At 36.1% G+C, this 15792-nt stretch overlaps 2 protein-coding genes across 3 annotated transcripts in view; both read left to right on the top strand.

Moving 5' to 3' along the window:
- LOC127860781 (titin-like) overlaps nt 1–15792 on the top strand; it is a 218787-nt gene that overhangs the window by 140059 nt on the left and 62936 nt on the right. The window lies entirely within an intron of this gene.
- The window catches only part of LOC127860034 (hemicentin-1-like), a 103050-nt gene that overhangs the window by 24322 nt on the left and 62936 nt on the right, over nt 1–15792 (top strand). For both annotated transcript variants that reach the window (XM_052397782.1, XM_052397784.1), the window contains exon 3: nt 12088–12420. In XM_052397782.1, coding sequence (XP_052253742.1) covers nt 12088–12420 — 333 coding nt within the window. The remainder of the gene's footprint in view (nt 1–12087; nt 12421–15792) is intronic.

Raw genomic sequence — 15792 nt, forward strand, 5'->3', positions numbered from 1 at the left:
GAAGCCAAAGCCACCAAACCAACTAACTTTAGTGTTGACGTTTTAATGGCATGATAGACTATTAGTTTCAAAACACAAGAAACGTCCCATGTAAATTTGTATCTTGGAAGATGATGTATAGGTCAAGTTCGAACATGGACCATGCCAGGTCAAACACTAGGTCATGGGGTCACTTAGTGCATTTTAAACATTTAGCATGTTGTCCGCTGTTTCTTGTGAAGACAACATGCACAATATTCTGTTTCAAAGCGGCATGTGGGGTTATTAGTCACGTCTGTGACAAAGCTCTAGTTGTATTTGGCTATATATGGCTAACGTAAAACCTTGTTAGCACTCTAGTGGCCACATTTATTGTCTGGTCTTCATGAAACTTGGTCAGAAGATTTGTACCAATGATATCTTGGACGAGTTTGAAAATGTTTCCGGTTGGTTCAAAAACATGGCCTCCAAGGGGCAGGGCATTTTTCCTTATATGGCTATAGTAAAACCTTGTTAACACTCTACTCTAGAGGCCACAGTTATTGTCTGATCTTCATGAATCTTTGTCAGAAGATTCTTCCCAATGATATCTTGGATGAGTTCGAAAATGGTTCTGGTTGGTTGAAAAACTTGGCCGTCATTTAGGGGCGGGGCATTTTTCCTTACATGGCTTAAGTAAAACCGTTTAAACACTCTTGAGGCCACATTCATTGTTCAATAATCATGAAACTTGGTCAGAAGAGTTGTCCCAATGATATCTTTGACAAGTTTAAAAATGGTTCTTGTTGGTTGAAAAACATGGGCATCAGGGGACGAGGCAATTTTTCTGATTTGGCTATATACATGTATGGCTATCGTAAAACCTTGTTAACATTCTAGAGGCCACATTTATTGTCCAGTTTTCATGAAATTTGGTCAGAAGATTTGTCACAATAATATCTTGGACAAGCTCAAAAATGCTTCCGGTTTGTTAAAAAGATGGCCACCAGGGGGGGGGGGGGGGCATTGCTTTTTTTCCTTCTTTGAGACTGGCGGTGTACGCACATTTCACAATTTCGACACTAACAATTTACAAATCTATCACAGCCGCAATTTTTTTTACAAAAACTGCCGTTTTAAACTGTTCTAAACGGACTTTTTGTGCTCAAAATTGTCAAAAACAACCATTTCACAAATGAAAAAATATGTTTCATTTCACTGTTTTTAATTCCAAATTTGCAAATTTTGTTTTTGAAATCGTTTAACTGTTGTAGCTTGTTTTAATTGATTACAAACGTGAATCGATTGAGAATTTAAACCAAGGCAACCGATTAATTAGTTCAAGTGCGGCCGATCAACCTCACCATTAAACAAACAAAAATGGCGTCGCGGAACTCGCGTTGCTTTGTTAAAAGATTTACAAAACATCAAATAATCCTGATTTATTGCAATTCATATTACAATGAAGAAACACAAGATTTCTACAGCGGTTTTTCAATGCACTATTAAAACAGACATGAATTAAATTATAAGAAAAGTCATTTGAAATTTCGCTGAAAGCACATGATTAATGTATTGATGAGAGCAAAACTTGTTATTATTCAATATCTTATTCGTTTACAATTGAAAATATTGGTTAAACTAAAGTATAACTGTGATCCATTTATATGAACATTAATTTTAATGCATTTTCATGATGCACAGTTCAAACAGTGTATGTATTCATGCTTTGTAAAATCTGAAAAAATAAAATAACTGGTTTTAATTTCTTACAGAAGTTTTATAGAGTTTACCAATCAGAATATTGTTGATCTAACTGTAAGTGGTTATTGGTTGAAAGTAAGTGTCAAGAAAATGAAAATATGATTTTAATGCATTATTTACAGACATTTCATTATGATGCAAGTAAACATGCTTTAACTAAACTAATTCTTAAACAACTCAATTTCACATTTTGTACAAGTTCGCGACTCGTATTTCACAATTTTCAGAAGTTTGTGACTCATTTTTCTCACAAGTTTGAAAAGTTAGCGACTCATTTTTCACAAAGTGTTAGGACCAGGGCCACTTCACATAATCAGGAAAAAAGCCTCGAAGGAGCATTTTTCCTTATAAGGCTATGGTAAAATCGTTTTAACACTATAAAAGTCACATTTATAGTCCAATCTTCATGAAACTTGGTCAGAACATTTGTTCTTATGATATCTTGGATTGTGTCGCCACTTTTCTAAAACTTTCTCATTTAGCAACAAATGCAAATGGCAGTGGAAGCCCTGATATCTAGATAATGCATGTAATTATGATCTTTTGAATTAGTTTGATGGTTTATTATGGATAAAATGAAGGCAACTTGATTTCCAGATCAAAAGGTCAAAAGTCATTAGTTAACAGTTACAAGCAATTTAAAAGATAATATTGTCTTTGAAATAAACATGTCCAGGGATAAATTAATAATTTTAATATATCCCCACATGTGTTTTGTAGATTGTAGAACTTCCATTGAAAGGCTGAACATTATTTAAAGCACATGAACAACACGAAAAGATACACTTTTGTGTAGTATGTTGTGCTTGCAAGCTAGAAATATTGTATGGGAAAAGAAGTCATTAACAAAGTGAAAAACAATTTTACATTATTGGCTGGCTGATTTATTGAGAAGGCAAATAATGCTGTATTGACTTCAATTCGTGAATTGAAGCATTTACATTGCTTTTTGAACACAGCGCCCTCACACAACTTTGGGGGAAGGGGTCTGCAGCCCTTAGGAGGGGGAATTTTTTGTAAATGGGGGAATTTTTATAACAAAAAACAACTGTGTTTAACTGTTATTAAGTTAATTAACATATATTTCTATATATGTGACTGTATATAGGACAGAATGGTGGACTTTTACTCAATCTATTTAACAGTAATCTTATTTAAAAGTCCACCATTTTGTCCTTTTTTTAAATAATTTAAAATAAAAGATCCATGCTCCTATTTAAAATTGTTATATCATACGAAGGCCATGAACTTACTTTACAGCCAAAAAAAGCAAGAATACGAACTTTATCAAAGCAGTTTACTATTCTAAACATCGTTTCTTGAAATAATTTAAAATAAAAGATCCATGCTCCTATTTAAAATTGTTATATCATACAGAGGCCATATCAACAGAGTTAGGCAGTGTCTCTGCGATCTCGGAACTCGACATGGCATCTTCACTAGCATCATGACTAGTAGTACATGTACTAATGGAACAAAATGCATTTGCCCCTGACAGGGCAATGGACTGTTGCTTGAACAGAAGATCATTTTTTTTACATTTGGCGAATGTTTTACTGTTGATTTTTCGGCGTAGCTGTTTAATGTCACTTTTGACCTTACCGGACCTTTGTAAGTGTCCAATAAAATTCAAATAAAATTTCCTGCAGCTTGACACGAATGAATACACTTCCTTTATTCCATTGGCTGATTTGAACATACCACCAGAACATTGGGCACATGACCGCGTAACACTGTTTTACTGCGTGTTCAGCATGAAACAAATGTATCTCTAATGAAAAGGCTTGATAGATAGAACAGTTTTACACTCAATTCTTGACATCAATACAGTTTGTGCGTGCACCTTTTATTTTCAGAGGATTGCCAGTGCCAGAGCGTTTGTACTTAAAGGCTATGTTCTCATATTTAGAAATTACTTCCATATTCCTGTCTGTGTACTAGTATATTTAAGTTCATAAAAGTATCGTTTTTCCCTATCCTGATATTCGTTTTGGCCAAACCATTTTAAATTGTTTTTGAAATTGAACATTATAGATGTAAAAGTATAAACTTTTAAACAAGACGTCGTTCCAGCAGTGGAAGCGTGGCCTCACTTTAATGCATTGATTGCATTCCAACCCGCAAGGTATAAGGGTTAGTTCGCGGCCAGTTAAATAATCGTTTTATTATATAGACGCTATAGCGTGAACTAGGTAAACTGGATTTTTTTTAGACCAGAAATTTGTTAAATGAAGATATTCAGCGATATGATTATGGTATGTCAATAATAGATTCTTAATGTGTTTTCAACAATACCATGATAAATATTATGTTTGATTAATTTAACAAGAATTATTCCACCATATTGACTAATGTATTAAGCATGAGCGCGATGATTCTCGATACTGTTAATAATCAAATCAAAAAGCAATGCCTGACAAACCACTTAAACAGCTTTGTTTGAAGAACGCGCTTATAAATATTAAACATATGTACGGATACTTCGCGTGTGGCCGGTTGACTCATATGTTGTAATTTCACTTTCATTCTTCTTTTGGTGTTCTGTTTTGTATCTATAGGTTTATGACCAGCAATATGTATTAATGGAAAATAAGCCGCAAAAACTCAGCATAACATCCAATACTGCGTATGATGCAGCTAAGAACTGCACAGAAAAAGACATTGGCAAATCTTTGATCTCATTCATTGAACTCTTTACCTTTCACCAAGTCTCCAACCCCAATCAACGCTGTATATCTTTTTTTAGCTCATCTATTTTTTGAAAAAAAATTATGAGCTATTGTCATTACCTTGGCGTCGGCATCGGCGTCGGCGTCGGCGTTGGCGTCGGCGTCCGGTTAAGTTTTGCGTTTAGGTCCACTTTTCTCAGAAAGTATCAATGCTATTGCATTCAAACTTGGTACACTTACTTACTATCATGAGGGGACTGGGCAGGCAAAGTTAGATAACTCTGGCGTGCATTTTGACAGAATTATGTGCCCTTTTTATACTTAGAAAATTGAAAATTTTGGTTAAGTTTTGCGTTTAGGTCCACTTTTCTCAGTAAGTATCAATGCCATTGCATTCAAACTTGGTACACTTACTTTCTTTAATGAGGCGACTGGGCAGGCAAAGTTAGATAACTCTGGGGTGCATTTTGACAGAATTATGTGCTCTTTTTATACTTAGAAAATTGAAAATTTTGGTTAAGTTTTGCATTTAGGTCCACTTTTCTCAGTAAGTATCAATGCTATTGCATTCAAACTTGGTACACTTACTTACTATCATGAGGGGACTGGGCAGGCAAAGTTAGATAACTCTGGCGTGCATTTTGACAGAATTATGTGCCCTTTTTATACTTAGAAAATTGAAAGTTTTGGTTAAGTTTTGTGTTTAGGTCCATTTTATTCCTTAAGCATCAAAGCTATTGCTTTCATACTTGCAACACTTACTAACTATCATAAGGGGACTGTGCAGGCAAAGTAATGTAACTCTGACTGGCATTTTGACAGAATTATGTGCCCTTTTTATACTTAGAAAATTGAAAATTTGGTTAAGATTTATGTTTTGGTCCACTTTACTCCTAAAGTATCCTATTGCTTTCATACTTGCAACACTTATTAACTATCATAAGGGGACCATGCAGGCAAAGTTATGTAACTCTGACTGGCATTTTGAAGGAATTATGGGCCCTTTATACTTAGAAAATTGAAAATTTGGTTGAGATTTATGTTTTGGTCCACTTTACTCCTAAAGTATCATAGATATTGCTTTCATACTTGGAACACTCACAAACTATCATAAGGGTACAGTAAAAGGACAAGTTGCATAACTCTGGTTGTCATTGTTACGGAATTATGGCCCTTTTTTGACTTAGTAACTTTTAATATATGGTTAAATTTTGTGTTTCGATCCATTTTACTTCTTAAGTATCAAGGCTATTGCTTTCAAACTTCAAATACTTTCATGCTATCATGAGGTTACTGTACCTGGCAAGTTGAATTTTACCTTGACCTTTGAATGACCTTGACTCTCAAGGTCAAATTATTAAATTTTGCTAAAATTGCCATAACTTCTTTATTTATGATTAGATTTGATTGATACTTTGACGAAACTACTCTTACCTGACATACCACAATAGACTCCACCCAAACCATCCCCCTTGCCCTCCCCCCCCCCCCCCCCCCCCCTCCCCACCCTCCCCCCTTCCCCTTCCTATTTTTTTTTTTTTTTTTTTTTTTTTTTTTTTTTAAGATCATCTCACAAATGACCACCACACCCTCACACTATACCCCCCCCACCCCCCACCCCCTTCCACCTTTTGGAAGATAATGTAATAAATGTCCACAACCCCACACTATACACCCCTCTTCACTCCACCCCTCTTCACTCCACCCCTCCCTCCTTTGTGATTGAAAATGAGAGTCCCTTCACCTTTAAAAAGAAAATAGATGAGCGGTCTGCACCCACAAGGCGGTGCTCTTGTTTTGGTTTACGATAACACTTGCTGTTATGAGACATGATGTTGTTTTTACCTTCACCTTCTGGATGTTCTTGGTTGTCTGGGTGTTTTTTGTTTTGCGATGATTTTTTAAGTGTCCAATCAATTAAGATTACATACCACCAATTCCATTAGAATGAAATAAGCGTAGATAGCGTAGATAGTTCAGTGCACGAAAAATGGTCAATTTTCAACTTTAAATCAGCGATTATTTTCTGAGGGGAACAAAATCAGTTTTGGGGGAAAAAAATATACTTTTCAGGTGGGGTGGGGTATTGCCATCGAAATTTGGCGGCAGATTTGATAGATTGAGGGCCCTGTTAAGAGGCTTACAAGTCCTTGCCTTTAGACTTAAACAAATTGTTATATAGTTAAGTTAATAAAGGTAACTTACTGGAAAACACTTCAATTTGCCTTTGTGACATACTCTTTGACACTAATAATAAACATACACATTGTCAAGTCCTTTTTAATGTTCATAACAATATATTTCTATTTATTTAATTTCAACCCAATGTTTTCCATTATTTGTAAAATATACTAAAGTATAAGTTAAAAGTACATGTAATGGCCTTTTGGCCCCATGACAATAACCAATCGTGTAACCGTTATGTCCGGCCGTGTACCTGAATTTATTACTACCCTCTACTGACAAACAGTGTATTAATATAGATTGGAACATCCAATGCTGACGTGTACAATTCAAAACCAGGTGTCCAAAGGTAGCAAAGTAACATGATATGCAACAGAAGAATAAGGATGTTAAGCCTGCCATTTACATTCCCTGCATACCCGCGACATGTCTAATTAGCGAGATAAGCAACGAGTAATTGACTTGGCGTGTTCATCTTGTATTACCATCTGGCATTGCTGTCAACATGTATCATCAATTAGCTTAGCCATTCCATAATAAGATCGGTATTGATTCACTATTGACACTGCTCCAAAGCATGTTTCAATTTGCCGATTTCATGATCTGGCCACAACAAATTGATTAAATGTTCGATGGATTCGCGGCACCTAAAAATTTTAAAACTGAATAAAAATATTTTTATTTTTATTTTGCGCCCGCAGCAAAAAATTTGCTGCGCACCTATTTATTATGCCCCCCTTCGAAGAAGAGGGGGTATATTGCTTTGCTCATGTCGGTCTGTCGGTCGGTCGGTCCGTCCACCAGGTGGTTGTCATACGATAACTCAAGAACGCTTGGGCCTAGGATCATGAAACTTCATAGGTACATTGATCATGACTCGCAGATGACCCCTATTGATTTTGAGGTCACTAGGTCAAAGGTCAAGGTCACGGTGACTCAAAATAGTAAAATGGTTTTTTGAATGATAACTCAAGAATGCATACGCTGCCAACAGGGCACACTCTGAACAACATTACTGAAGCAACTGGTCTGTAATCCTAAATCTATAATTATCAGTCCAATGAAACATCATCCTTTTAGTAAAATACAGTGACTCAGTAAAAATATTATCAGAATATGAGATTTTTTGTATATTTTCTATATTAAATATTGTGTTAATGTTTAATTTTGTTGATTAATATAAATATAAGCAGGACAGGGGAGGTAATACACTATTATATCTTTGTTATATACAGGGGAAAAAAATGCATTAAGTTTAAATTTATTGTTACTGCATTTTCCTCCCTTGTAATATATTTAAATTTTACCAAATGTAAGGCTAACTGCATTTTTGTAATGCATACTACTACTACTACTACTACTACTACTACTACTGCTGCTGCTGCGGCTGCTGCTGCTACTGCAGCTGCTGCTGCTACTACTACTACTACTACTACTTCTACTACTACTACTTCTACTACTACTACTACTACTACTACTACTACTACTACTACTACTACTACTACTACTACTACTACTACTACTACTACTGCTACTACTACTACTACTGCTACTATTACTACTTCTACAGCTACTACTACTACTACTACTACTACTACTACTACTACTCTACTACTGCTACTGCTACTGCTACTATTACTACTTCTACTGCTACTACTACTACTACTGCTACTGCTACTACTACTACTACTACTACTACTACTAGTACTACACTACTACTACTACTACACTACTACTACTACTACACCACTACTACTACTACACCACTACTACTACTACTACCACTACTACTACCACCACCACCACCACCACCACCACCACCACCAGGCATGCATGTTTTACAAACAGCCCTTGTTAAATGATTTAGTTTTATTTAGCCTACGTATTTTACGACATAGGCCTAGAGTGTTATAACACTGAGTTATTAGATTGGTTTATGGTTAAAACAAATGGCAGCGTTCATCTGTCTTGTCATGTCGGCAAAAGACACAAATGGAAATGTTAATTTTCCCGCGGGGCAATTAGTCATTGCATCAAAGATGATTTGAGTTATTTTATAATTTCAACCGGATCTACAGCAAGATGTGAAATGTCGCCAGTATGCGTTCGATTGGTAAAAATCTGCAAATAAACTTGTTGGTATTGATTAAGTTAAAATATTAAAAATTAACATGCAAATGAGTGTTTAACTGGACAAAAAAATGTTGAGTAAAATATAAATTGTACGAGCCACCTATCTACTAGTTCAAACAGTTGATGGCTAAGTGCAAGGTGTACATTATTCCCCTAAAACATGAATTTAACATACAGTACACTCCACGCGTTTTCCCCAAAAAACGCGCTCCCTCCGCGGGTTTTTTTTGCTAGCGAGTGTTCACCCGGCGTTGGAAGAGCGAGGTGAACTCGATAAAACGCTCGGTGTTACGCCGCGTTCGCTAATTCCCGCGGCGTGTATTACTTTAGGCTAGTCGGTAAATGCAGACACTTTCCGTTCTTATCAGTGATCGCCGCGCAACGCCGCGTTAGCAGTGTGCTACTTGGCATGCCAAAAAATAAAAACATTGTTATAATATATTGTTTAAATACTGTAGTACATGTATAAAAAAGATAATTGTATAGAAAATTAATACGTATAAAAATTATGTTTTTTAATTCACAGGTACGTCTACAATATGAATTAGTCTAATATAATACATTTGACAAATTAATATTTAAATCATAACACATATGACACAAAAAATGTTCCGTAAAATCTCCAAATGAGAATAATAATTAGTAATCCGAAACACACTACGATTTTTAATTGTTAACACGACGTTTACAAATGCTTCCAATATACAGTCATCATGTATATATTTCCCGACAAAAGCGCGCGGAAATTATGCTGCAATGTACAAGGTCAAGGTACAATGTATACTCCTGCAAAGCGTGCGTGTATTGATTTTTTTTATACAAACTTTGTAGCGCAGAGAACATTAAATTTTGTTGATTTCGGTTAAAAGTTTCTTTGGTATTTATTAACGAAATTATATCGCGAATAAGTTGATATTTCCTCTAAAATAATTTCAAATCCAACACGCCGAATCTTTATCGTTACGGTATTTTAGTAGAGTAATTATTTTAACACTAATTGTACTGTAAACTGAATAAAGAAGACATCTGGGCGGAACTGGATTTTAAGTGTTTGACGTTATGAAAACACGCAAAGCTTGTCTACTGACCTATTGTGTAGACTGCTGTCTGCGGTGTTTTGACAAAACGGATTAACATGTGTGAATGTCACTCTGCCGATTTGGTCCATAATTACTGGTAAACATTGTTTAGAATGTCGACGCAACAAGAATACAACTGTGAATATTAAATGCAATTATGAAGTCAATAGTTACCACCTTTTAGCAATCAATGGAATAACCTACAAACAAAGAGAAAATCAATGCATTAGCGAGCAGAGAATTGACTTTGTTCCGACAATTCAAACCATTCTTTATGCATTCGTTGAACGTGTTCACTTGAGTAAGTTATGCCTTTAGACAGGAAGCGGCTTTTCTTTGATTACGTCAAACTGTCAATTCACACAGATTTGCGAGATTTTTAGGGTCCTTGGTCATTTGTATACATGTTCAGTATAGAAAATCACCTGCTAACATGAAAACTTTGGATTAAATTAATAAAATAAAAACAATGTTGCAAACTGTGTTTATATTAATTGGTAAGTATTAGTTAAAAGACAACGTTTTGTGTGTCGTAAATCAACGAGTTTTCTATACAACAACAACTACTTCTACAACCACGTCGGGATCTATCTATCTTGGTTTTTTTTTTAATTGTAAATATTATACTACATGTACATGTATGTACTTGTAATAAATGTAATTTTATTTGAAAATCAGGAAGTCAAACAAAATTAAATTGATCGTTATCTCGTAAAACGTGGAATTTCCCCCGCGTTGCCAATGCCGAGGGCCGCCGCGTCGGCTTATCAGTTTTGCCGATCGTTAACCGCCGCGTCCAAAATCATGCAAACGCCGCGTATAGCGGGATTTTCTTAATCTCCCTCCAGGTCGAAACCCGCGGAGTATGGAGGGAAATTGGGGAAAACGCGTGGAGTGTACTGTAAGTTAGAAAGTGAAGAAACGTTCTGGACCTAAACAACTTTTCTGGCATTTGATTGACTTTTTTTATATTAAAATACAAAACTTTAACTACCCATTTCTTATTTTTCTTTCATTAGGAAGTTATGTTTTTTTTTACTTTACAAAACTTCTCATTTCTAATTTTAACAGTGCTAAAATAACACGAGTAATGCATTAGTATTGTATAATACCATAACCTATGATATTTAGAACTAATACAAATTCGAGATATTTCGTATCAGTGTTTTTGCCCCAAATTACAGACTCATATAGGCTGTGTCCAAATTGAAAATTGTAATAAAGCTGTTTCTCAAAAAGTAACTTTTTTTCTTTTAAAAGTCTCGCCAAAATTTCTTAAAAATATGTAATTTTTTAAAAATAAACTCAATTGGTTTATTGAGTTTATCATACAGCAGTTTAATTCCCTAGCACTTTATAATATACATTTTAGAAAGCAGTTAAACATGCACTTATTAACAATTGGTATACCGTTATCTATAATAATAATAATAATGATTCAATATTCTCAATTTCATGGTTTATCGCACGTTATCCCCAATCAAAAAGGCACATGCAGTAAAATATGACGCGAAGAAAAATCACTGCTTATGCTTGATATTTATTGTATTATTTATTGTGTCATGTTATCAAACCATCATTGACAGAAAACTGAGCTTCTTATATAACTTTGATAATGAAACCTACATGTACAATGTTAAATTTAAGTAATAACTACCTGGTGTGAGTAAGCAGAACAGCTATTATAGACTGTTTTTATTTATTTTTACAAACATTTGATAACGCCTTAAACTCAATTATTACTTCTAAATGATCTTGTACTGGTATTTTGCAGATATCATGCATTTGTTTGGCAAAATATATCAATTTACATTGACAATACATAATGTTTTTTTTTTATTTTTCGCTTTTTGCTCGCCTTTGATTTAACAAAAAATAGAATAAAAATAAATTTATTTTTATATCGCTCGCTGGCTCCATTTTTGGGAAGCAAAAATCCGTGGAACACATCATCAATTTGTTGTGGCCTCTGCTAATAATATTGAATTTCTGTTGTTAATACTTTTCCAATGCTTATAATATTTAGTATATATATAATATAATATAATATTTAAGTAATATTTATTATGAGATTTAATAATATTTAATTTCTTTTTGTTTGTAACTGACTTTGTTTTACTATGATATTTTATTTAATAATTTGATAATTTACTTCGTTATGCGACACCTTCTTCATAATGATAAAGAATAAATCTTGCTCAAAAGTGTTGTAATTCAGCTACTTGTCCTTCTAGTTAATAAAAAGTGTTAACTGTAGTGCAAAAGATTAAAGATGGCTTTATTGTTACATACTATTTCAGTTCCAATATTGAGCGTGTTCTTTACCAATCCTGCAGTAGACAACAGTGTGAGCATAGTTGAAAATACAACCAGAACATTCACATGTCAAACATCTGGAGGAATTCCAGCTGCCAATATCACGTGGTACAAGACCAGCGGATTATCTGAAACAGCTATCACACTGGGCGTGACATCTTCTGAGAACACCTCTGCAGACAAAACAGTCATTGTGACCAGCACTCTGACTTACATCGCTAAGCGAACTGACAATACACGTAAAGTGTTCTGTAGAGCGAGTAATATACTGGGCAACATAAAGAAATTAACTAGGGAAATACTGCTGAATATAGAGTGTATGTATTTTTTATTATTTACAGTTCAAATTTAGAATTATATAATTGTTAAATATCGACAGATTAAAACAAGTTATGAATTAATGCATTTCAAATACAGTTACCTTGTTGCTACAAAACATATTGCAGTATCATCAGTCATTTGTTGATTTTCTACTCCTTTTTATACGCCCGTCCAAAACAGGACATATTATAGTTTTTCCCCTTTGCGGGCGGGCGGCGGCGTACACATCAGTGTCCGCTCTATAATTCAAATAGTTTTCATCCGATATTCATCAAACTTGGTCAGAAGTTGTATCTAGACGATATCTAGGTCAAGTTCGAATATGGGTCATGCCGGTTCAAAAACTAGGTAACGGAGTCACTTAGTGCATTTCAAGGATCAGTGCCCCAGATAAGCTGCGTATCTGCGTCTTTCACCCTATTAAAATGTTTAAAAACGCAAAGAAATACAATATCATGCGTATTGAAAACGCACCCGATTTGCCTTTTACGCACATTCGTCTTATTTGATGCGTACGATACAATAGCTTTGATCGAAAATACTTTGCTCATTTTCGGTATTTTTTGTTATTATTTTCGTTACGTGGCGAGGTTTTTATTCAGCAAGCGCCTGGATGACGGATGACAGTCAAAGCTATTCAAACGCTCTGCGGACTAGATTTCATAGTTAAATAAAGCGGCTGACCAAATTATTTATGACGACATACATGCGTTTTCAATCTGACTTAATCCGTCGTTCATTGTGCATGTATTTGTAAAGCGTCTGTACTTTCAGTTTCTAATACGATGCGTAATAAAAATGTCTAATAAAAAGACGTTCGCAATTGTTGCGCCAAAATATCAGTCGATCGCTAACTTTTTCGAACCAAGAAAGCAAGAGCCAATAAGTGCCGAATCATTCGTGTTATCGATTTTTTTAAAGATTAAAGTTTATATTATTGACAGTTTCAAGGATTAAAGATGTTATGAAACATCAGTTTATTAAAGTTAATTATATTAGTTTACAGTTTTATTGAATCAATACAATTGTGTGCATCTTCAACAGAAGTAAAGCAGCAATGATTTTACTGTATGCATCTTATAACTCATTTCACCCTATTCCAAGAATGAAATCACCCTATTTTTCAAAATCAGTGGGTGAAAACCCTATTTCCGAAATAATTATCTGGGGCACTGAAGGATTAAGCATGGTGTCTGGTCTCTAATTGAAGTAGTTTTCATTCGATCTTTGCCAAACTTGGTCTGAATTTGTATTTAGATAATATCTAGGTCAAGTTTGAGTATGGGTCATGCCGGGTTAAAAACTAGGTCACGGGGTCACTTAGTGCATTTCAAGGATTAAGCATGGTGTCGGCTCTCTTATTGAAGTAGTTTTCATCCGCTCTTCACCAAACTTGGTCAGAAGTTGTATCTAGACAATATCTAGGTCAAGTTTGAATATGGGTCATGATGGGTCAAAAACTAGGTCACGGGGTCAGTTAGTGCATTCCAAGGATTTAGCATGGTGTCCGCTCTCTAATTGAAGTAGTTTTCATCCGATTTCACCAAACTTGTTCAGAGTTTGTATCTTGACAATATCTAGGTCAAGTTCGAATATGGGTCATGCCGGGTCAAAAACTAGGTCACGGGGTCACTTAGTGCATTTCAAGGATTAAGCATGGTGTCCGCTCTTCACCAAACTTGGTCAGAAGTTGTATCTAGACAATATCTAGGTCAAGTTCGAATATGGGTCATGTCGGGTCAAAAACTAGGTCACGGGGTCAGTAAGTGCATATATCGTGTTTCCGGCCGCCATGTTAGCTGTTTGTAAATAAAGAATATATTAAAGCTTCTGAAATTAACCGCCTAAGTTACAGGAAAACAGAGAGGCCCTGCAAGAACAGAGAAATCCAAATCCACTACACTACCGCTATTGATTCCCTGCCCGTCCATGACTAATTTTTTTTCTTTTTCGTAAATTCTTTAATAGCACTATTTCGGACGTCATTTGGTTTTCGGAAACTTTTTTCTTGGTTTTTATATTACAGTATATAGCAACTACCAAATGACTTAACATAGCATTATTATTGATTTATATAAACTTTTTGGGTTATTTACCGGTGCGGTGCGTGTTATTTATGTTATACTGTCTGGTTATTAACGGCAATTAGATTAAATTTATATATATTGGTTGATTGTCCTAGGATTGCGTTTGAAGTAATTATTTTTTCTTTATACCTTGTCGATTTCTTTTTCTCATTCAATTCCTACAATGTCCTTTCACAACAAAACATCCAAGGGGCAGAGCAAGAATCTGGCCCCTTTACTAGGGGAGGCACTTTCAGGGTTAGATTCCCATCATCTTACTCACAACATCATGCCCTTTAAGTGCCTCCTCCAGTCAGTTGGAAGCGTAGGCCCAATTATGTCTTTTTTCACTATTTTTCAACTGGCCTCGTGTTTGGCTAAGGAGCTCCCTGGACTCGTTGAGCGGACTGTGCCTCTTGCGTCCGGTTGCATTTTACTGCAACTCAAGTCCGCTCAGGCGCTTGCCACCCTACTCTTTAGGGGGACTTTCCACCTTGGCAGCGTCGCAGTCCGGGCCTTATCACCTTCAAACATGAGGTCAGTTTCAGGTTTCATAGCAGGGATCCCGGAAAGTCAGGAACTCATGGAACTTCAAGGAAATCTTATATTTAGCCCTGCGATTCCCCTTTCCGAACTCTCTATAACTAACTTGGAAAGGGTTAACCCCTATCGCCCTGCGCCCCCTGGCTTTCTGAGACTGGTCAAAATAACTTTCCTTACATCTATCCCAGTCCCTAACAGAATCCTTGTGAAGGGCACGAATATTGCCCTTGACATTCGTCCCTGCCCGTTCCAACCTGCCCGGTGTTTTAACTGCCAGGGTTTTGGACACATAGCAAGCAGGGGTAAATGCTCCAGCATCACTACCTGTTGCCGCTGCGCCGGAACTAATTGCCAGAGAAGGTGCACCAACAAAACACGTTGGTTCGCCAACTGTGGCGGCCCGCACTCTGCTTCCTACCAGGGGTGCCCCTCCTATAAGAAGGCTGTCTCCTTAGCCACCTTCGCTCATTTTTATGGGGTCACCTGGTCCGAGGCGGAGAGCAGGCTATTTATGCCTGACACTGTGAGCCACAGCGTGGGCGCCCGTAACACAATCAACACAACCGGTTCCAAGTCATCAACCAAACATGCCTCTGCCGGTATTATCACGCCCCAAACCGAGAGGTCATGTCCTTTAGTTGAGGGGCTAGTGGGTAAGAGTACCCCCCCTAAACCTTTAAATAGGGAATCCCCCCCCAAGGTTACTATTGTGGAACCGGTAACCAAACACACACCCGATTTATGCACCACCCCCCCTGT

The sequence above is a fragment of the Dreissena polymorpha genome, chromosome 15 (assembly GCF_020536995.1).
Source record: "Dreissena polymorpha isolate Duluth1 chromosome 15, UMN_Dpol_1.0, whole genome shotgun sequence".
In the NCBI taxonomy this organism is placed as follows: Eukaryota; Metazoa; Mollusca; class Bivalvia; order Myida; family Dreissenidae; genus Dreissena; species Dreissena polymorpha.